This window comes from Nothobranchius furzeri, chromosome 16 (genome assembly GCF_043380555.1).
Source record: "Nothobranchius furzeri strain GRZ-AD chromosome 16, NfurGRZ-RIMD1, whole genome shotgun sequence".
Classification (NCBI taxonomy): Eukaryota; Metazoa; Chordata; class Actinopteri; order Cyprinodontiformes; family Nothobranchiidae; genus Nothobranchius; species Nothobranchius furzeri.
In genome coordinates, this window is record NC_091756.1 from 39,337,893 (window position 1) to 39,359,058 (window position 21,166).

General features: G+C 39.1%; 1 protein-coding gene across 2 annotated transcripts; it reads left to right on the top strand.

Annotated features, from left to right (window-relative positions):
* Positions 1 to 6,396: 6,396 nt before the first annotated feature.
* On the top strand, positions 6,397 to 20,963 carry aldh18a1 (aldehyde dehydrogenase 18 family, member A1). 2 transcript variants are annotated; one of them, XM_070545428.1, is made up of 16 exons: positions 6,397 to 6,575; positions 6,676 to 6,825; positions 7,885 to 7,989; positions 8,108 to 8,260; positions 8,844 to 8,934; positions 10,179 to 10,303; positions 10,801 to 10,945; positions 11,047 to 11,120; positions 11,317 to 11,416; positions 12,653 to 12,873; positions 13,129 to 13,266; positions 13,392 to 13,587; positions 13,660 to 13,781; positions 15,196 to 15,382; positions 16,152 to 16,247; positions 19,651 to 20,963. In XM_070545428.1, exons 2-16 carry the CDS (start codon positions 6,706 to 6,708, stop codon positions 19,824 to 19,826), a joined length of 2,049 nt encoding a protein of 682 aa, XP_070401529.1. In that variant the 5' UTR covers positions 6,397 to 6,575; positions 6,676 to 6,705; the 3' UTR covers positions 19,827 to 20,963. The 2 variants fall into 2 exon arrangements, with proteins under 2 accessions (XP_070401529.1, XP_015818119.3); XM_015962633.3 differs by having other exon boundaries at positions 6,415 to 6,575; positions 19,645 to 20,963.
* Positions 20,964 to 21,166: the final 203 nt, after the last annotated feature.

Consider the following 21,166-nt stretch of genomic DNA (forward strand, 5'->3'; position numbering starts at 1 on the left):
AAATTTCTAAATGCTCTAAAATGGAAAATTGCTGTTTTCACAGGGTAATTCCACTTTATATCAACTGTATACAACCCCACAGTGACAACATATCAATATCAAGTCATTCTGATGTTGCCTTTCAAAATAAAGGCCTTTCAAATTGTCCATATTTGACCTACCTTTAACGATTTCAAAATGCTCTAAAATGAAAAAATGCTGTTTCCACTGGGTAATTCCACTTTAGATCAACTGTATACAATCCCACAGTGGTACCATATCAATATCAAGTAATTCTGATGTTGCCTTCCAAAATAAAGGCCTTTTTAAATTGCCCATATACGACAAAACTTTCAGTGATTTCAAAATGCTCTAAAATAGAAAATTGCTGTTTCCACAGGGTAATTCCACTTTAGATCAACAGTATACAACCCCACAGTGATACCATATCAATATCATGTCATTCTGATGTTGCCTTCCAAAATAAAGGCCTTTTTAAATTGCCCATATATGACCAAACTTTCAGTGATTTCAAAATGCTCTAAAATAGAAAATTGCTGTTTCCACAGGGTAATTCCACTTTAGATCAACAGTATACAACCCCACAGTGATATCATATCAATATCATGTCATTCTGATATTGCCTTCCAAAATAAAGACATTTTTAAATTGCCCATATAAGACTCTTTTTACAGTTTTTTTCGATTGCTAAAACTAACTGTAAAAATAAAATGTTTTGTCTCAAAATTTGTGTGATGTCTAATGTTTGTCCCAGAGAAAAGTGGGCACTGTCATACATTCAGTGTGTAATTCATTGTGTTCCATTTAGACAATTGTGTTTTCAGTTTTGCTCTTCAGTGTTCTTTCCATGCTTGGTAGTGTTCACCCAAAGGCTACTTGTGTTTAAGCAATGATTGGTATGTGTATGTCATGTGAAAATGTGGCTGTGTCTCCCAAATGAAAACACGCGTTCCATTTTGGGAACATGTTACGATGTGTGATGGCAGGGTTTTGTTGCAAAGGGAAGCCACGGTTTAGGGAGTTGTGTGTTACGTTTGGGGTTTTGTGTGTGCAGTTTTGAAAGAAACGTACAGTTTTGAAAACATTAATGACACAATCTTTTCTTTGTATTTGTAATGTTATGAAATAGAACCATTTTCATAAAAGTAAGATAGGTAAATCTGTTTATCTTTGAAAACAAATCCCAGAAAAAGGGAACAGCTCAATAAAAGGAGAGTAAATTGTAAAGTCCAAAAGGTGCAGTCATGATACCATTAAAGGTGCTTCCTAACCCAAAGCCCTGCATGTGTGGCGGTGTGATGGAGTGGGAATGAGGAGGGGAGGGAAGTGAAGGCAAAGTACTCTCTCGTGTGGCCAGGTGCCCCGCTGACCCATAGGCACCCCTGGAAGCCACAAATGCCCATCTGGACGGGGGCCTACATTAGCACCACCACCAAGCCCCAAGGAGCCTGGGGTGGTGGGTGCACTTCGTAACCCACCACAGAGGAAAATACATCCACCCAAACATTCAATAATCTCTCTGACTGCATAAGACAAAAGACACCACAGCTGAGTTTATTCTCCACCTCTATACTAATTTTAAAAATAACTATTGTATTTTTTTGTGGGTTTTAAATGTGGTGAACACCTGACAAACAAAGTAAAAAGAAAAAACAATACAAGACTATTATAAATTAAAAGGCCTTGGAGATGTCATTCAAAATAAAACCAGTGCACATCAAAACATACATGTCAGTAACAGAAAGAATAAAAAAAAACATTTCAGAATAATTCTAAGGCAGAAATACCATGTGAAAAAAGAATTTTTTCTTTTTAGAGCATTTTGAAACTGTTCCAGGAGTAAGTCTGATATGGGAAGTTTGAAAATGCTTTTATTTTTTAAAGCTAAATCAGAATAACTTGATATTGATAAGGTATCATTGTAGGGTTGTATACTGTTGATCTAAAGTGGAATTACCCTGTGGAAACAGCAATTTTCTATTTTAGAGCATTTTGAAATCGTTAAAGGTAGGTCAATTATGGACAATTTGAAAAGGTCTTTATTTTGGAAGGCAACATCAGAATGACTTGATATTGATATGGTATCACTGTGGGGTTGTATACTGTTGATCTAAAGTGGAATTACCCTGTGGAAACAGCAATTTTCTATTTTACAGCATTTTGAAATCACTGAAAATCAGGTCAATTATGGACAATTTAAAAAGGCCTTTATTTTGGAAGGCAACATCAGAATTACTTGATATTGATAAGGTATCACTGTGGGGTTGTATACTGTTGATCTAAAGTGGAATTACCCTGTGGAAACAGCAATTTTCTATTTTGGAGCATTTTGAAATCATTAAAGGTAAGTCAATTATGGACAATTTGAAAGGCCTTTATTTTGGAAGGCAACATCAGAATGACTTGATATTGATATGGTTTCACTGTGGGGTTGTATACTGTTGATCTAAAGTGGAATTACCCTGTGGAAACAGCAATTTTCCATTTTAGAGCATTTTGAAATCGTTAAGAGTCGGTCAAATATGGGCAATTTCAAATTGCTGTGGTTGGATAGTGTTGATACAAAATGCAACTACTCTTTGGAAATATGACTTTTACTTTCAAGAGCATTCTGAAGTCATTGAAAGAGTAGTTTAAAAATCAAAATTCACAGAACTTTTACTTTGAAATCCAAAATAAGATGGCCTTGATATTGACAGGGCGGTAATATTGAACAAGCCTAAATAATTTCTTATTATGTTCTTAAAATATCTGATAATTCACTTGAAGTTGAATTTTATTTTGAAATCCGGTTTCCACATCCATTCCCGTAATAACTTGAATAGACGGGGAACAGAAAACAAACTGGAGGCTGGCTTGACTGCAATGCTGGAATTGGAGGCTGGCTTGACACCAGTGTTCTGGGGGGTGTTTGAAGTTGTTTTTGTCATCACTTTCTGGCAACCATAACGTGTTCAAGCAGCTGTCTCTGTGCCTGACATCCTTTGTTAATGAAAGGAAAACGGACGATGCTGGTGCGAAGGCTGCCTCCGTGCTTCTTCTCAGTCCCTCCTGGACCACAGAGACACTTCCTGCAGCTGCTCATCAGACCACTGACACAAGGCAAGCCATGCTTCACTGCTACATTCAAATGTTTCCTGTCATGAATGTCTGTTTTAGCCTGATCAGAGTAATCCAGCAAGATAAACCAGACCAAATCACCTGATCACAAGAAAATGGAGGAAATTGGACTTTTATGGTAAATGTGGGATAAACTATGTCTTGATCACTATTTTAGTAATTGAGGACAACTTTTGAGTAAATATGACGAAATTTCTAATTTAAGCTCTCCTCTTTTAATAATAATAGTGTTAAAATTCACTTCATTATTTTAATTTGGATCAACAAAAGGTGTATTTTAAATATATTAGCAAAGCTTAATGTCTGTTTTCTGACATTTTCTACTTTGAAATAAAATCTTTTATCAAAAAGTAAAGATAATAATAATTGGAAGTTATGCAATAACGTGCTAGCTGCAGACTCTAATGGTACTTTAAACAGGATTAAAGAAAAAATATTAACCAAAAACTATCTTTAATTGTAACTTGTATGAATTGGCTGATGCCGTCTTAATATTTCACCGTAGTTAAAATGAGAAAATATGTTGTTTGTTCCTATCAATACACTGGATAAGGAGACCACTGTAGGTTAAAAAGTTACCATTACATCTGTTTGACTGCTGTAGATTTTTGTGCCAGTAGGGATGTTTCTGTTTGACTAATTCTAGTTTAGAAAACTTGTGGTGAGTTTCTCCCCGATCTCTCTCTTCCTCTCTGTCATCCCCACTCATTTGCCTCATTGGTCCAGAAAGATGTGCCGTGTCAGCAAAGGTTTTTTTCTGCTTGTACTGCTGATGTGGCGCTTTGAAGGCTGTGATTATCTGTTTCCCAGGTTACGGATGCACGTGAGCAAGAGCTTCACACCCATTCATCAGTTAATCAGTTCAGCTAAATGTGCACATGAAAGTTTTTCTTTTCAAACAATGTGACTGTTAAAAGTTTAAATGGTTAAGTTTGATCTGCACAGATTGATGCTAACACAATGAGCAGGAGTTCTCACACATTCATTCAATTCAGTTCAATTCAATTCAGTTCAAAAATACTTTATTAATCCCAGAGGGAAATTGATTGCTGTAGTGGCTCCGAATAATAATAATAATCAAGTCATCAAAGAGTTGTTGTATATTACAATGGCTGTTTGGCAGGAAGGATCTCCAGTAGCGGTCAGTGTTGCAGCGAAACTGAAGAAGCCTGTGACTGAAGACACTCTTCTGTTGTCAGACAGTCTTGTGAAGAGAATGCTCAGGGTTGTCCATAATTTTCTTGATTCTCTGGAGAATCCTTCTTTGCATCATCTCCTCCAGTGGTTCCACAGTCGTCCCCAGAACAGAACCAGCCTTTTTTATTAGGCTTTTGAAGAAGAAGAAGAAGAAGAAGAAGAAGAAGAAGAAGAAGAAGAAGAAGAAGAAGAAGAAGAAGAAGAAGAAGAAGAAGAAGAAGAAGAAGAAGAAGAAGAAGAAGAAGAAGAGGAAGAAGAAAGAAACAAGAAACAAGAAACAAGAAACTATCATTTCTATATGTTCTATATGTTGAGCCTTTTCAGGTCCCTGCTTCTGATGCTACTACCCCAACAGACGATGGCTGAAGAGATTACACTCTCAACAACAGACTTCTAGAAGATGAGCAGCATCTTGCTACAGACATTGAAGGACCTACGCGTCCTTAAGAAGTGCAGTCTGCTGTGTCCCTTCTTGTAAACGGCTTCGCTGTTCTGTCTCCAGTCCAGTCTGTTGTCCAGGTGAACTCCAAGGTATTTGTATTCCTCAACCACCTCCACTTCTTCTCCCATGATGGAAACTGTGTTTAACTCCACCCTGTTTCTTCTGAAGTCTAAAATCATCTCCTTTGTTTTGTTCACATTAAAGATCAGATGATTGTTTCCTGTCCATCTCTGATACACCCGACAACTGCAGAGTCATCTGAGTATTTCTGTAGATGACAGGTCTCTGATTTGTACTGGAAGTCTGAGGTGTTCAAGGTGAAAAGGAATTGTGAGAGTACAGTCCCCTGTGGTGTTCCAATGTTACTGATCGCCTGGTTTGATGTTCCTCAGCCTCACAAACTGTGGTCTGTTTGTCAGGTAGTCTTTAATCCAGGCGATGGTTGAGGCCCCCACCTGTGTCTTCTGGAGTTTCTGGCAAAGTACATCAGGCTCCATAGTGTTACATTCACTGGAGAAGTCAAAGAACATTTGTTCCTGAACCGACCTATTGAAGAACTTTTTCATTTCATTGGCTGTGTCCAGGCTGCCATCTGTGCAATCCTTCCTCTGCTTGAAGCCTGTGATCTTCTTCATCCCTGACCAGACATCTCTGATATTGTTCCTCTGTAGTTTGTTCTCCAGTTTCTTCCTGTATGCCTCCTTGCTGTCTTTGATCTTGATCTTCAGTTTCTTCTGTATACTCCTCAATAATTCCCTGCCTCCCTCCTTGAAGGCTCTTTTTTCTCATTTAGCAGATTCTTCAGTTCACTGGTCATCCAGGGTTTGTTATTAGCGAAGCATCTCACTGTTCTGGTGGGTATGATGTTGTCCACACAGAAGTTTATATAGGCAGTGACATGTCCAGTCATGGCATTGATGTCCTCTTCACATCCTTGGCAGAGAGTCATCCAATCTGTGGTCTCAAAACAACCCTGCATCCTTTAAGTTTGTGCGGGGAGTACCAGTCCTAGTCCTAGTTTAGAGAGGCAGCCAGGTGTGCAGTCAGTGAAGTGGTCACTAAACATCTAAGGTGTGTTGACATTTTTGTGGTTAATAGGGACACCAGGCAGTTTTGGCTTGCTTTTAGCACCCCTTATTGTTCATTTAGTAGAACCAAAAGCAAAACTTATCTCCTCGCTGTGCGTTTGTCTTTTTAAGACCTTGATCTAACAGCTGAAACGTCTCCCCAGCCTTCATTGGTGTCTGCAGGAGTGATTCATCACTAAATTAAACAAATCATGATGTAAAATACAAAACGTGCTGGAAGCAGACTGCAGCGCCAGGTAGTCAGCTACATTTGTTTTAAATCCAACACTCTGAAGATACAAATGCAGTAGTCTGGCCACAGAGGGCGGTGGGGTCTGAGTGACTTTTCATTAACCTCGTAAAGGATAATTTTAGCACATACTGTCTCAAGAAATTGATTTAAAAATATGAAAGAGTTGCATAGTGTCCCTTTAAGAAGCACTACATCTGTATCAGTGTGTATGTTTTTCCATCTCTTTTCAGATGCGTATGTGAAATCATGTTATTCATTGCTTCTTATAGTTATTTTGTTATTTGTTATGATTATTTGTTATTTTTAAAGTTTATTACTACCATTTGAAACCTTCTCATTTCTAGCTCTGCAGAGTAGAGTCCATGGTAGCTCCTTTGCACATCGTGGTGAGCTGCGTCATGCTAAGAGGATCGTAGTTAAGCTCGGTAGTGCCGTGGTCACCCGTGGGGATGAGTGCGGTTTGGCCTTGGGTCGGCTGGCTTCTATCGTAGAGCAGGTGAGACTCAAGTGTAACAATAATCATCTTTAAGGCTTGTGGAAATATTCTAAACTCCAATTTCAAAACAACAAAAACACGAACCGTCTTTCTTGTCCAGGTTGCAGTGCTGCAGAATCAGGGCAGGGAGATGATGATTGTCACCAGCGGAGCCGTGGCATTTGGCAAACAGAGATTAAGACATGAAATCCTGCTGTCCCAGAGCGTCCGACAGGCTCTGCATTCTGGAAACAATCAGCTCAAAGACGTGGTAAGAGAGGGTAGAACAACATGGTAAAGGTCTGTTATAATAGTCAAATTAAATGAGTTATAAGAACAAATAGCAGATCTTTGAAACGAATGCAAACTGAGATCTCTGCTGTAGATTGTTGTCTCCGTATTTCATCCAATTTTATTTACTCAAAGAAATTTAAAAAAATGCAGTAGAGTAGATTAACAATATTCAGAGAGAATAAAACATTTGACTGCTGACTTTTATTTTTATTCATATTTTTGTTTTTACCATAGTGATTCAATCATTTCATGTGTTTACCATTTTTACGAAGCAGGACAACTGCTGCCACTTTGTCACTAAAGCAGAAATCTGAAGTTGTGTTCTCAGAGATCACCATCTAGAGGTGGAAAAATGCATTGCATCTTTAAGCCCTTTCCCCTACTTCTGTGGTTCTGGCTGGGAGCAATTTCTCTTATTCGTGAACCTCTAGCCAGCCAACAGAGCAAAAATACACTGTTCTATGTTTATTATTCTCACAAAAAGTTGTTTACCCATTTATGTATTATTTTTTAAAGATACACAGTTCAAAATGTGTGGGGATCTACGGGACGGGGGAAAGGCTTAGCAAAAAATAAATGGACATATTGCCTACATTATACCACAGTACAAGGAAAGACTATAACTTTTACAGATTTCTAAACTTTTCTGTACCTTAACAGGGGGATGCTCGGGCACAAAGGGGTCAAGTTTTTATGTGTTATTTAAAAAAATAATCATAATTAATACATACAATTCCCACTCTTAATAATAACAACGCGTTACTTTAATGCATTTTAAGTATTTTTCTAGATTTTTTAAAATAGTTAACTTTTTTTCCAATGAAGTCAGAAATACTGAACCTCCTAAAATAAATTCAGCTCACATACTATTGTCATGGGATATATAAGTTAAATACACGTAAGGACCCTGCAGTACAAATTTGGTCTTTGCTTTAAAAATGTTCACACTCTTGTATACCTTTATCCTTTGCAGGATTGCATGGTTTGATCATATTTTTTGAGATGAATAAATAGAATAAAACCATTTATGTTGCAGTCTGTGCCGGTTCTGGAGGCCCGGGCCTGTGCTGCTGCTGGACAGAGTGGCCTGATGGCCCTGTATGAAGCCATGTTTACTCAATACAGCACATGCACTGCTCAGGTACATGTCCACTTCACAGAAAAATACCCACTTGAGTATATTGAGTGTTTGGATTTAGATGTTCCCCCCTTTGTTAACAGCATTCAGTTAACTCCCTGCTTCCCTGTTATGTTGTCAGGTCCTGGTGACGAATTTGGATTTCCACGATGATGAGAAGAGGCAGAATCTCAACAGCACACTGCAGGAGCTGCTGCGCATGAACATCGTGCCCATTATCAACACCAACGATGCTGTGGTACCCCCGCCAGAACCCGATAGCGACCTGCAGGGGGTAAATGTGGGTACAGGCAGCATGGGTGCGACGCTGGCAGTAACAGCAGGGGTGCTGGAGGGGTTGGCAGTTTTTGCACATTACATGCACCATTTATTATCTACAAAGATTTCATCATCTACACATACATGCTGAATCTCGTCTGCCTCAACTCTTCTTTTATTCATTAAGACGTGTGCATGCAGGGAGTGGATGGATGGAAATGCATGCACAAGTGGGCAGACCGTGTAGTTAGACGTGGTGTTAAATGGCTCCTTTACACGCTCCCCAGCAGAGGTGGCTTAAAACACCCTTTTGTCTCAGATATTTCAAAAGTGATCTGGTTTGTCTCAAACATCCCTGCAAGCAGACACAAAAATTGTCACAATGAAAAAAAGTTGCATGTGCTAAAATTTGAAGCTACATTTATTTAAAAATAGACCTTGTGATTAATTGTTTTCTCCTTTTACTTTTTGCAAACTTTGGCAGAGATGAGTTTTCATATTTTTTCTTGTATTTATCAGATTAATTCTGTTCTCTGAGACAATAAATGAACAAATTGATTAAATAAAGTTTAATTCTGCTTATAAATGTTTATCTTTAGATAATCAGCATTAAGGACAATGACAGTCTAGCAGCACGGCTGGCTGTGGAGATGAAGGCTGACCTGCTCATCACGCTGTCTGATGTGGAAGGTACGAGTGTTACCACAACAACGGTTTAGGTTGGCAGCTGGGTAGCAACGCCATATGTCTTTGCCACCTCAGAAGAGTCGAAGCCCAGTGATGACTGAGTGTTGAGCAGGAACAACAAACAGAGACTAGCATTCATGTTTCAAACCAGCAGGGCTGTATCCTGTAGTAGAGTCACACTCCAGCAGGATCCACTGGGAAGCATGACTCAGGTAACCAGGTAACCTGATCCTGGTAACCAGAAAGATGAAAAATGGATGTCTAATTTTATAAACAAGCTCCTATATTCACACGTTTTCAGATTACCAGATGATATTGCACTTGTTGCAGATGGTTCTTTAAACACCCTCAGTTTGGAGAAGCAGTTTATTTACACCTAGACAGATGGGTTAATATCTAATCCCAGTGGTGCCAGTTAGAAAGTAGATTTCTGCCATCTCAAAACCATTCTATTCTAAAAATGTTACAGCAGTTTGTGTGTTTTTACATTGTTTTGTTCCTACTATTACACACATTATGCCAGAAATACACTATTACTCCCAGGATGTTTACAGATGTTCCTCTAATGCCTGCTGTAAATATCAGTAGAATGCTTTATTAGCAACAATATGGCAGTTTAAAGGTTTACGAAGTATTGTGTGAATAATCAACTATGACATTTTTGCATTAGAGAATTTTTTTAATGGCTACAATCCCTTTTCCCAGTCCTGTGTGGCTGTTTGCTCCATTATTCCGTCATCAATCTCTGTTTCTCTGAACCAAGGCCATTAGAAATGCTATCCACATCAGACTACCAGAAATATAATCATTTAGGGCTCATGGAAGGGCTGTTTGGTGTTAAAATATCTTCTGTGAAACATTTTTTTTATTTCTTACAGAAAATAAAAAGGAAAATAAGCACATTTGTTTAAAAGGTTCCTGAAATCAGATTTTACTATGATGTTTTATGGATTGGATAATTCCAGCATTGGTGTCCTGTCTTGGTCCCGGAGAGGCACAAGCCTGGATATTTTCTTTTTTTTCTCTGATTCAATTGTTGAGTGACCGCTTCAGCATGTCCTCACGTTCCGCTGAAGTCTGTTAATCATTAGTTAACTCAAATCAGGTGAGTTATACCAGAGAAGAGCCAAAGACATGGTGGATGGTGCCTCTCTAGGACCAGAACTGGAAATATTGAGTGTTTTTAGGACAAAATGTATTTTTTTCTTTTCAGCAGGTAGCTTTTACAAAGGTTATTTATTTTCTAGGACTTTATAACAACCCACCTGGAACAGATGATGCTAAGCTCATAGATACTTTCTATCCTGGAGACCAGCAGTCCATCACCTATGGCACAAAGTCCAGAGTCGGAATTGGAGGCATGGAGGCCAAGGTGCAGTAGACACACTCAGTCACTGAAGCAGTTAGAGCCCCAAACACATTGTAGCATGTTACTATGTCAGTTTTTTAATTATAATTAAAACAGAACAATCTTTGTGTTATAGAATCCCACAACAGTGAGATCAGGATGTGAAACCAAACCTGAACTATTTCAATTTTAGTTTTGTAAAAGTTCTTTAACAGCCCAAATAGACACAATCGTAGTCGAGAATTTGTGAAATGTGGATGCAAAAATAGTAGAGATTTACTGGAAGTTGTGGTTTATGTTTTCATTCTGTTTACCGTAAATCCTCTAATATTGGCCCGTATTCCATTACCGGCCGGGTCTTCTACATTAGCCAGTCTCGCTGTCAGCGGGGGTAAATAAAGGCCTGGGCTTGTATTAGAGGACTTACAGTAAGTAAGAAATCAGCTTTCAGGATTTTGTTTACTGAGTGAGTTTAATAGATTTTTAAATAATATTTCTAATGTATGTTTCAAATGCCTCAGGTCAAGGCAGCTCTTTGGGCTCTGCAGGGTGGGACCTCTGTGGTCATAGCTAATGGCACCAACCCCAAAGTAACGGGCCATGTCATTACTGATATAGTGGAGGGGAAGAAAGTAGGAACCTTCTTCTCTGAAATCAAACCTGCTGGTGCGTACAATCAAAAGTCAGAGGTATTTTCCTCCACCTTTAGTTCTGTAACCTTATGGAAGCTGCTGTTTCTGTTAATCTTGTCCATGGATCTGTTTTAGGTCCGTCTGTGGAGGAGCAGGCAGAACTGGCACAAAGCTTGGGAAGAGTCCTGTCTTCTCTCCAGCCAGACCAGGTGACACCTGCGTCTGGATCAGAACATGTCATCCTATTGTTTTTGAGATTTGCAGTTTAAGTGTGTTTTTGTAGGTTATGAGCATTCATAATTGATGATGTTAGTTGCATCCCTATCTTGTCAGCCACAGCAAAACTTTAGTGGACAGATCTGCTTTGTGCTGAGCCTGCATGTTTGTGGTCGTCTGTGTTGTCAGAGACGTGATATCATTTGCCGTCTAGCAGAGCTGTTGACTGAGAGGAAGGAAGAAATTCTGGCAGCAAACAAGATGGACATGGAGATGGCTGTCAGTGCAGGTAACAGGAAACTGCCTTTTTCAGTCTAAGACAGAGCTGGAAAAAAAACCAAATGGAGACAAACTTTTCTGGAAAGTTTTATGTTTTAACTGTCATATTTAATTTTGACATGTTCCTGCTAAGGGATTTAACTCAAAGGTGCAACATGTAAGATTTTTACAATCAAATAAATGGCCTGGTAAATGGCCTGTATTTGTACAGCAACCTCTTAGCGTTCTACAACCCCCCAAGATGCTTCACAACACAATTAGTCATTCACCCATTCACACACACATTCACACACTGATGATGAGCTACAATGTAGCCCATGCATGTCCTCCTACAGCTACGGCATGCCTGAAGGACAACAGACGTCAATGTCAGCACAACAGTCTTGGGGTCTTTAGGGTTTTTGGATTGGAAAGTTTGACATTTTGTGTTAAAACTACTATTTTTAGCACATTTTAGCTCCAATGCGCTGCTACTACACGAGCAGTCAGGTCACATCTAGGCATTGGATCGTATTGTGTGAGAAGAACATGACTCGTGAACTTTCTCCTGCAAGGAAACCGTTGCACAGTGTACATCTGGCTGAAGAAGCCACATCATCTTTTTAATTTATTCTAATATCTGGTGAACACGGCTAGAGGCTAACATTGAGCTAACAGTGCTAACAGTGAAACTAATAGTAAGCTCACAATAAATCTCAAGCAATTTTTTCAATGACCAACAACTCAGAAATACAGTGAGATGTATTTATTTACTTATCAACTTACTGTGTATGACTCGTCTTCCCTTGCCATCTAGAATCTTCTGGAGTTGAGTTGTAGCGGGCAGCTGCCATGAAACGCACAGAACGGGAGTAAGAAAAAGGGTTTGGGTTATTTCTCCTTATTTCTCCTTTATCAGCTTTGGGAATATAAAATATTCCCACACAGGAGACTTCAATCGCTTTCTAGTGAAAAAGAAGCAGTCTCTGTGGTTGTTGTTGCCGGATTTATGGGTTAACTGCAACATTTCACACTGTGGTCAATAGTTAAACCGGTTAATCCCTTCAACCCTAGTGAGAAAGTCACATTTCTTTCGAAAATGGGTTGTAGTAACCAAATTGGACCACAGGATGGCATTCTTACTTCATTCTTACATATTGCACCTTTTGAACCCCAATAAAAAAAGTTTTTATCAGCAGATTCTAACATCTCATCAAGTGATAATCTTGTATATTTCATTACAGTCTTGATGTTATCTTTCTCCCAGGCGTTTTGCCTCCAGCTATGCTGAGTCGTCTGAGCCTCACACCAGCCAAGCTCAACGGTTTGTCCATTGGTCTGCGTCAAATCGCCATGGCAGCTCAGGACAGCATCGGCCGAGTGCTGCGAAGAACTATGGTGGCTAACAATCTGCAGCTGGAGCAGATTACAGTGCCCATTGGTGTTCTTCTGGTCATCTTTGAGGCCCGACCTGATTGCTTGCCACAGGTAATGATGGAGAAATGTCCTTGAATTACTTGGAAAATCAAAGAACGTGAAGGTTGTTGATAAATTATTCGTATAAAGAAGTCAAGTGTATTCCAGGTTTCCAAAATCAAAAAGTAAAGAAGACTGTATAATGAAAATTTCAAGAAACTTGCATAGACCTTGTGCAGATATAATGTTACTGCTGGAGTAGACCTTTTGCCTCTTTGTAAAATATTTGTAGTAATGACTCAGTCTATATCTTTTCTTCTTCTGAAGGTGTCGGCTCTAGCCATAGCTAGTGGCAATGCTGTTCTATTGAAGGGTGGAAAAGAAGCAGCGAACACCAATCGTGTTCTGCATCAACTCGCTCAGGAAGCTCTCTCTGTGCATGGAGTCCGAGAAGCTGTACAAATGGCAAGTTTTTCCCCAAATTTTCATGAACAGTCAATGCAAACCTTGTGTGTTACTCATGAAATGTTTAATCCAAACACATCGTAAATTCCCAACTGTTGTATGCAAACCTTGCACGCCGTTTTAAGGTGAGCACTCGTGAGGATGTGGCAGATCTTTGCCGGCTAGACAAGATGGTTGACTTGATTATCCCCAGAGGCTCATCCCAACTAGTGCGGGATATCCAGAGAGCCACTAAGGGCATCCCGGTGTTGGGTCACAGTGAAGGGATCTGCCACGTTTATGTTGATGCAGATGCCAGCATTGACAAAGTCATAAAAATTGGTTTGTAGACTCAAATTCACTCTATAGTAATTCATTAGCACTGCCTGCTTTGAACGGTCCTTTCATTTTTAGTCCGAGACTCGAAGTGTGACTACCCAGCTGCATGTAATGCCATGGAGACTCTGCTGATTCACCGCAGCATTCTCAAGACTCCGTTGTTTGATCAGATAATTGACATGCTGCGCTCTGAACAGGTAAAATAAACAAAATAAAGGCACATTTATCCATATTCACCCTCAGTATTACACTCCAATCTTACACACATATAAAAGATAGGCATCAATATGCAGCTATTATGACATATTGCAACAAAACTACATATTGGCAGTTTTACACCAATTTATCAACTTACCAACATTTTTTTTTTGTGCAAAGAATCGTTATACTAAAGAACTAATTAACCAAACACTACATTCTTTAGTCTTTGTTTGGGCTGAAACGAATCATCGAATAGTTTGATTTATTAAATTCCTCGATTAATTTTTACTGATTCGAAGCTTTGTTAAATGTGCACACCTCAGTCTGAGCACATTTTACTGGTGCGCTGCTACGTGGTACTCTAGGTGCTGTGGAGGAAAATAGAGAAACCAGCAAAGACACAAATCATTGTAAAAGGCAGAAATGGTCCAAAGTTTGGGATCAAGAGTGAGACTTTGAGCAGATTTGCTAAACTTAGCGTGTAGCACGCTCACGATCAAGTGGGATTCAGATAAAACATGACGTTGTGAATGACTAAACTCTACAAGCAGAAGAAAAATCCCCACCATCCCGTTTTGTCGAAGTCTGCAGCTGCAGCGGTGTGGAGCAGCGCTGCAGCTGCTACCTGGATTCTGGTTGTTGCTACAGAGAATCCGCAACACGAGCCTGCTCCACACAGTGCAGAAGACTGTGGCAAGCCGTTGTATCACATAATTCACAAAAGCTTCATTTGAATACATTTTAGACTGGATTATGTTGCCAACCGGTACATAATAATATTTGCCATCAGTAAATTGTTACCATTAGAAATTGAGGGTGCTTTTCAATGTCAAGGCGCCAGGCCTCGTGAGGCGATGTCTTGCGAGGCCTGGCGCCTTGCTTGCAAGGATACTGTCCTTCCTTGGTCCAAGAAAACTGTTAAATGGAAACAAATCTGTTTGTTGGCTACAGAAACACATTTGTAAACAAGAAAAAAAAACGGAAGGAGATATTATTTGTGTGATATGCTTGTCAGCCACTAGATGGTGCCACCGGGTAAGAGAAATACTCCGAAAAGAAACTTTAATACAAACTTCAAATGTTAATGAAATATAAGTCAAATTTGTTCCATAAAATATTTATAAACCTTAAATATCAGCTGGGAAAGAGGTGAACTAGACATAACCAATTTAATACATATTACTGATCCTTTTATAATTGTATTGTTTTATTTTCATGTTTTTAGCAGCAGACCACAGTTTAGTTTCACATGAAACATCATCAAATAAAATATTTTACTAATCAACAGAAGATTTGATAGAATATTTGAATACTAAAATATCTGATAGCTGCAGCCCTATACTTTGTGCCAAGTTGAATAAATAGCGTACTTTATTTGAAAATCTTTAACGTTCTGTGTGGTGTCATTAGGTGAAGATCCATGCTGGTCCACGGTTTGCTTCTTACCTGACGTTCAGTCCATCAGAGACCAGATCCCTACGCACAGAGTTCGGTGAGCTGGAGTGTTGTCTGGAGGTGGTGGACAGCATGCAGGAGGCCGTGGATCATATACACAAGTATGGCAGCTCCCACACAGATGTGATCATCACAGAAAACCGTAAGTGCAGCTTTTTTTAGCTTTCGCTCGTAAGAAGGAATTGAATTTTAATAGAGCAAAATCTCTCCGGCAATTTTACCTCATCATGACAAAGGCAACCCATGTCAGTTTTGGTCTCTTCCCACTTCGTGGTACTTCTTGATGCAAGAATTAAACATTATTTTTTTCCAATGAATGGATTAACTTCCTGTTCCTTCTTCCTTTCTTACATTGAATAGTGGCATTTTAATGTCAGGATGAGTGCTCGCCTTTACCTTTGGACTCTATCATGGAGGACAGAGTCAGGTTAAAATGCACAGCATCAAAACTTGAATCATGCTAATAAAAATGCTAAAGGGCTGAAGCTTAGTCCTTCCAGTCAGTAAAAAAATAATCATCTGATGTGTTTTGCATTCTTTTGTTTGGTCATAATCAACACTGATCAGCATTTGAAAACAAAAAGGCACAGTTTGCCTTTTCCATTTCTTCATTGAGGATCAGCTCACCAACATGGGAGGATGTTTTGCTGCCCCCTAGTGAGAAAATAAAATTACATCAATTAGTTCATTTAAGTAGACAGCTTTGTATTGATGGAAACCTTCAAAAGAACTATGGCTTTTTATGCTCTCTATTTTAATGTCTATTGATATTCATATCAGCTGCTTAACATATTCAATTGCCTTTGTTTCCTGATGACATTATTGCCCAAATTTATGTTGCATTTAACATTATAAAGGAACTTGGAGCACAAAATAAAAGTTGTCGTCTTCTTTGTCTCCTCCTCCTCCAGAGGAGACAGCTGAAGGGTTCCTGCAACAGCTGGACAGTGCTTGTGTTTTCTGGAATGCCAGTTCTCGATTTGCTGATGGCTATCGATTTGGACTTGGTTAGTAATATTTGTGCATTTTTGCCTCTTTCCTTTTTCTAACAAGTCTTTCCAAAATGTATTCTTGACCTTTTTTGCCAGATATAATTAGAAGTACATAAGTAGAAAGACAACCCCTAAGGGATGATGTTTTTGTTAAAAGGTTGCTCCCATTCTTCATCATTTAACTGTAGTGTAAGTGTTGCAGCTAACAGTAATATTCCGTATTCCATCTGATTAATTCATCTGATTCAAACAAATGTATTGAGTAGTTAAAACCCAATTATCTCAGCTTAACTGTCAGTAAACTGTGGTGTGTATTTGGTTTGGAGTTGTTGTTTTTCAAAACAAAAAGCAGAGTGGAGACTAGGGATGGTACCTTTGACATTTGAATTGATTCGGTACTAATTCCCGGTACCTAGGAATCGACACCGGTACTTAACAGTACCAAATTTAAGTACTTTTGAATGTTTAATATTTTAATTCTCTTTTATAATTAAATATAAATTTTTCTCAATATATAACAATATTTGATAAATATCACGATAAATAACATTCAACTGTTTGTATTTTAACATCGTCCTTGTAGTTTTATAAGCTGATAATTAAACTGAAGCAAACATATTTACTGTGAACAAAATTTACTGTGTATCTTCATTCCTTTTGCCGTCCTTTTTCATTTGATTTTTCCTACTGGGAAGTTAGAATTTCCGAGGAGAAAGCGAACGCACCATTAGCTGATAACAATGGCGGCAATGTTACCTAACATATCAAGCTAATGTTATCTTAAACAGTTTATTTAACTGCTGGAACAGATTAAAACAATGATGCCTCACACTTAGATCGTTGTCACTGGTTTCATCTTCATCCAATCACCCGTCGCATTTAGTAAAGTGAAGCCAAACTTTAGAGCGCGTTCATGTTCTTCTAGTCGGAAATTCGGAGTTCCGAGGAGAAAGCGAATGCACCATTAGCGAAACGGAAGCTAACATATCAAGCTAACATTATCTTAAACATTTTATTTACCAACCAGAGCAGATTAAGATGAGGATGTCTCACTTAGATCGTTGTCGCTGGTTTCATCATCACCCAGTTACCCATCACATTTGGTGAAGTGGATCCAAGCTTTAGCGTGCGTTCTTTCTACCATGCTGCTCTGTTTACAACTGGCTCGCAGCGACCGACGACATAACGCTCTTGCGCATGCGCAGCTGTCTAGGCAAGTTCTCGTTATGAAGGACGGGTACCGAAACGAGGCACCATTTCAAATGATGTGAATCGGTGCTCAGTCGGTACTATGGAATTCGGTCGGCACCTTAAAAAGTACCGAATTCGGTACCCATCGCTAGTGGAGACTGCCTCTCACCTGGTTGCTGAGTCCTTTCTGAGAATGGATACTGCTGAGGGGGAGGGGCCTCTGGGCTTGTGACAAGATTTCTCTCACAGTGCATTCTGGGACTTCTAGTATTTTAAAGGTGCTGGTCATAAAATTGGAATATCATGACAAAGTTGATTTATTTCAGATATTCCATTCAAAAAGGGAAACTTGAATATTAGATTAATTCTTTGCACACAGACTGATGTATTTAAAATGTTTATTTCTTTAATTTTGATTATTAGAACTGACATCTAATGAAAATCCCAAATCCATTATTTCAGAATATTAGAATATTGTGAAAAGGTTCAATATAGAAGACCACCTGGTGCCAAACTCTAATCAGCTAATTAACTCAAAACACCTGAAAAAGCCTTTAAATGGTGTCTCAGTTTAGTTATGTTTAGTTATGTAGGCTACACAATCATGAAGAAGACTGCTGACTTGACATTTATCTAAAAGACGACCATTGACACCTTCCACAAGGAGGGCAAGACACAAACGATCATCGCTAAAGAGGCTGGCTGTTCACAGAGCTCTGTGTCCAAGCACATTAATAGAGAGGTGAAGGGAAGGAGAAGATGTGGTAGAAAAAACGTGTGCAAGCAATAGAGATAACCGCACCCTGGAGAGGATTGTGAAACAAAACCTATAAAAATGTGGAGGAGATTCACAAAGAGTGGACTGCAGCTGGAGTCAGTGCTTCAAGAACCACCACGCACAGACGTACATGGTTTCAGCCGTCACACTCCTTAGACAGTGGCAGAAGCATCTCGCCTGACCTAAAGACAAAAAGGACTGGACTGCTGCTGATGGTCTAAAGCAGCGGATCCCAAACTTATTTCCCCATCACTTTTATTTTTTTCAAATTGTAATTAATAAACATTCAATACCATTACAATTTCCTTTGATTTAATTTTAAATAAATATTTAGAGTGCCCAGGTAGCACATAAACAATGCAATTTCACGGTTTTCTTAAAGTAGGAATGTTTAACCTGTGTGGCCAGAGCTCTCTCCTTCCTTCTGCTCTGCGTAAACCTGAACTGGTCACCTACTTGTGCATAATCATGAATGTGTGTGTGAATGGGTGAAAGACTGGTTGTGTTGTAAAGTGCCTTGGGGGGTTCCAGGACTCTAGAAGGCGCTATATCAAAATACAGGCCATTTACCATTTTAGTGCTCAACCAGTGTCTATTAAATATAGTGTAATGTTGTTTTTGGATGGTAAAAAATGCAGGGAACAAAACTTGACTTTGGAAAAAGTAGGGGGGGGGGGCATGTCCCCCCTGCGACCCCCCCAACCCCACCCCAATATTACGTCCATGACTCCATGCCACGTCGCATTGCTGCAGTAATCCAGGCCAAAGGAGCCCCAACTAAATATTGAGTGCTGCGTATGGTCATACTTTTCATGTTCATACATGGACAACATTTCTAAAATTCCTTTTTTTGCATTGTTATTAATTTATATTCAGATTTTCTGAGATACTGAATTTAGGATTTTAATTTTAAGTTTTCAATTAAAATTATCAAAATTAATATAAATAAACATTTGAAATATGCAAGTCTGTATGTAAAGAATGAATGAATATAACATACAAGTTTCTCTTTTTGAATGGAATTACAGAAATAAATTAACTTTGTCATGAGTTTCTAATTTTAGGACCAGCCTCTGTATATTTGTACTGTGATATTTTCTCAAAAAATGTAACAAAATTACTCATGTTTAGTAGAAATTGATGCATCATGGATGCGTAGGGTTAGGGTTAGGGTCTTTTTTAACTATCCTAAATGGTGAAAAAAAATTTCTGAACTACAAGCTTGTAAAAATGTTTTGAAAGACTTTCAAAAAGCCTTTTTAACTTTTACTCCTGATTAAAAAAATACACAAATGTTTGGCTCTTTAAAAATGATACAAAGGGTATGACGGATGACTTGTGAAATTTGCGTTATTTATTTGTGATTGTTTTATGATACAAATATTAGATTAAAAGCTGTTTCATATTATGTTCGACTTTTAATAACTTTTCCCTTCTTTAAAGGAGCAGAGGTTGGTATCAGCACAGCTCGGATCCATGCCCGCGGTCCTGTAGGCCTGGAGGGGCTTCTCTCCACCAAGTGGATCCTGAGAGGGGATGGGCACACCGTAGCGGATTTCTCTGAACAGGGTGTCATGGAGTACATCCATGAAAACCTGCCTGTGGGACAGAGAGACCGCAACTAGGACAGGAGCTTTAAAACGTTGTTTAGAGGTCTCGTTCACGGAAAAACTTGTTCCTTTTCAAATGCAGTTGGTCCCTCTGAGGTTCACATGCATGCTGAGATAATCGGGAAAATGATCGGGTCAGAGATAACCAAGTCCCTTCTACGTCACATGGAAAAGGAGTGTTTGAAACCTCGCCCACCTTGACTTATGACCACAGAAGGATTTGTTGATTTAGCAGCCAGAAGTCAGTAGAGCGAGTCTTGGCTATTAGCATTAGCAACTCCACCACACAGCAGAAATCCTCCAGGCTTGTGTTATTTGTGGAGATAAAACATTACGGAGCAAACGGAGTCAGTAAGTGAGTTGCATTGCTGTTATCCAAGGTGAGATGTCTGAATATCATGAATGATGATGCTGTTTTCTTTTTACAAGTGGATGTGATGTACTGTGTTTATGCTTGTATCATTGCTGATTTAATTCTTCTCCTAATGCTGCTTCTTGGCCTGGCCTTCATTGTAAAAACGAGTCCTCCTGTAAAGTCTTTTTGCAAACAGGTTTAAGAAGGTTAGCAGGAATCTCAAGTTCTACCTTAAAAACATGTAAAGCACAATAGCATTTTAAAGTAACACTGAGATGGAAGCTGTGTTACGAAGGCGCTTCTCAGACTAGCTGTTAGCTCCTCATTCCTGAAGAAGTTAAGGCTATTTCTCAGGTTTTAAACCATACTGAAGGACAAAAGTGGTCATTTATTGTAATGTAACATACTGCAAGTTCAATAGTTACCCTTTTTGCACCCACTGTTTTTCCTATTTATTTATTTTATTATCATTGCAAGATGTGCTCATTTTTCTGTGCTTTTGTTGCCTTCCTGCTTGTTCCTCGTGGCGCCTAAAGCCTCTGTCAGCGTGGGAATAGTAATTGACAGGCCTTCTCTTTAAAGCTCGAGGGGTGAATGAAGCTGCTTTTAAATTAAGCTCTGCAAAATTCAAGCTGCTCTCAGATGTCTGGCAGTGCACATTTAAGGTTTGGTTTGGGTTATTTAATGGTATTAATGTAGAATAAAAGTTGAGAAAGAATATTTGGATTTGTTTCTTCACGTTCTTTGATTTTCTCGCTGTTGAAATGTTGAGGGTTCTGCATATGTGCTCATCTCTGTCCTGGCTCTAGCGTTTCTACTTTCACAAAAGAACACAAATTAATATGAAGCGGGGGGGGGGGGGGGGGGGGGGGGGGGGTCGTACTGATCTGAAAAACAGATGTCTAAAAGGGGCCTTTTTAAAGTTGCCCATAGGGAAATTTGTGTTGCTGGAAGTGGGGCAGAGAAGATGGAAGACAATACTACAGAGGTTTAATTATCC

Excerpts from the sequence above, each read along its gene's own strand:
- aldh18a1 (XM_015962633.3), top strand. The coding sequence starts at position 6,706 with ATGATGATTGTCACCAGCGGAGCCGTGGCATTTGGCAAACAGAGATTA. Across the intron at positions 11,417-12,652 it reads GGAGATGGCTGTCAGTGCAG|GCGTTTTGCCTCCAGCTATG; the intron begins GTAACAGGAAAC and ends TCTTTCTCCCAG. Across the intron at positions 13,782-15,195 it reads ACATGCTGCGCTCTGAACAG|GTGAAGATCCATGCTGGTCC; the intron begins GTAAAATAAACA and ends TGGTGTCATTAG.